Source organism: Rhea americana, unplaced genomic scaffold, assembly GCF_003343005.1.
Source record: "Rhea americana isolate MKP2758 unplaced genomic scaffold, rheAme1 scaffold_193, whole genome shotgun sequence".
Classification (NCBI taxonomy): Eukaryota; Metazoa; Chordata; class Aves; order Rheiformes; family Rheidae; genus Rhea; species Rhea americana.
In genome coordinates this window covers 1700554-1702356 of record NW_028186072.1, presented here as the reverse complement: position 1 = coordinate 1702356, position 1803 = coordinate 1700554, and the positions used below count along the sequence as shown (strand labels likewise).

At 51.3% G+C, this 1803-nt stretch overlaps 1 protein-coding gene across 1 annotated transcript in view; it reads left to right on the top strand.

The window, feature by feature from the left end:
- Positions 1–4: 4 nt before the first annotated feature.
- Positions 5–1803, top strand: part of SLC33A1 (solute carrier family 33 member 1) — a gene marked incomplete at its 5' end in the record, with an annotated part of 12633 nt that continues 10834 nt past the window's right edge. Inside the window, one exon of the mRNA XM_085302874.1 lies at positions 5–590. Within this exon, the coding sequence (XP_085159000.1) occupies positions 5–590 (586 nt within the window). The remainder of the gene's footprint in view (positions 591–1803) is intronic.

Sequence of the window (1803 nt, the reverse complement as noted above, 5' to 3'; positions counted from 1 at the left end):
GGGCGGGCCGCGGGGCTGCCGCGCCGAGCTGGGCAGCATCCTGCTGCTGCTGGTGCTGTACGTGCTGCAGGGCATCCCGCTGGGGCTGGCGGGCAGCGTGCCGCTCATCCTGCAGAGCAAGAGCGCCAGCTACACCGACCAGGCCTTCTTCAGCTTCGTCTTCTGGCCCTTCAGCCTCAAGCTGCTCTGGGCGCCCTTGGTGGACGCCGTCTAYCTGCGGCGCTTCGGGCGCCGCAAGTCCTGGCTGGTGCCCACGCAGTACGTCCTGGGGCTCTTCATGCTCTACCTGTCCACGCGGGTGGACCTGCTGCTGGGCGACGGGGAGGGCCGCGGCCCCGACGTGGTGGCCCTCACCGTGGCTTTCTTCCTCTTCGAGTTCCTGGCGGCCACGCAGGACATCGCAGTGGACGGCTGGGCCCTGACCATGCTGTCGCGGGAGAACGTGGGCTACGCCTCCACCTGCAACTCTGTGGGGCAGACGGCCGGCTACTTCCTGGGCAACGTCCTCTTCCTCGCCCTCGAGTCGGCCTCCTTCTGCAACAAGTACCTGCGCTTCCAGCCCCAGCCCCGAGGAATCGTCACCCTCGCAGGTGCTGTGCTGCCGGACTCCCAGCTTCGGGCCTGTGGTGCCCCTGCCCCGGGGAGGCCCCGGAGCCCCTGGCAGCCCACATGCCCTGGCCTCCGGGAAGCRGGCAGTTGGCCCTGTCCTCCTCTCGGCTGACCCTTAGGAGAGGCTTGAGCTTTTCTCTTAATTGCCACAGGATAGATTATTGGTTTAAAAAAAAAAAGCATAACAGCTTTGTCGCCTTTTAAGGAGGCCTGTTAAGAACATCATCTTCAGGGAGAAAGGGGAAATCAACGAAACTGAATCTTCTAAGCCAGTATTCTTCTCAGAAATAGAAGTGTCAAGAGTTCAGAGTTAGTTGTGCTGCCAGTTTCCAAAGGAAGGCCCTTTCCCCTTAAACTAAGGGGCTGGGGAGTGTGGGGGTGGGAGAGAGGAGAGGAGTCTTTTTTTTTTTTTTTCATTTATGGACTAAATGTAGTCTGATCAGATCCTGACTAAGTTTTAGTTCAGGGCCGGTTTTGAAGTTTTTCTCCTTTAGAAAGGTTATTTGTCATTACTGATATTTGAGATATTGCCTCAAAGATCCTTAAAATGTGCAAGTTTGGATGTGGCCAGATAAACTTTTAGGAGGATTGAAAAACTGGCAGTGGACTGAAAACCATTTCTGGTTGCAATTTCAAATGGCCATAGTTAATAGTGAAAAAAATTATTATTTTTTTTAGTTTCTTTTTTCCCCATCCATACTTGAATCCCTCTGCCTGTATTGCATAAGGGAAAGGGCATACCAAAATTGAGTTGAATTGAGATATAAAATCTAGCCTGCTCTTGTCTGGGCCTATTTTGTTGATAAGTGAGGACTTGACTTTCCAAGACTGTTGTGTTTATTTCATCTATGCAACTGCTACAGTTACTAACAACTAGCCCTTTTCTTCCTGTTAATAATCCTGTGTCTTCTCTGTATGTTGGCAAGCGTGGAGCAGTCCTCAAGTTAACCCCGGTGGTTTATTGCTTTGTTTCTTTAGTTTTCCCCTAACGTGCAGTTCATCAGTGTTGGCTTGTCTCTCCTGTCTTGCTGCAGTGGCAGGCTGATGTCTCTCACTGCTGCAATTTGCAGCTCACTGGTGTATTTAAGAACTTGGTCTTGCTTCACTTAGGAGCAACCTGAGCAGTGGAACTTTTAAATTTGTTTTATTCAGTMCTGTTAGTAAAAATGCATCTGTTATTATTACCATATCTTA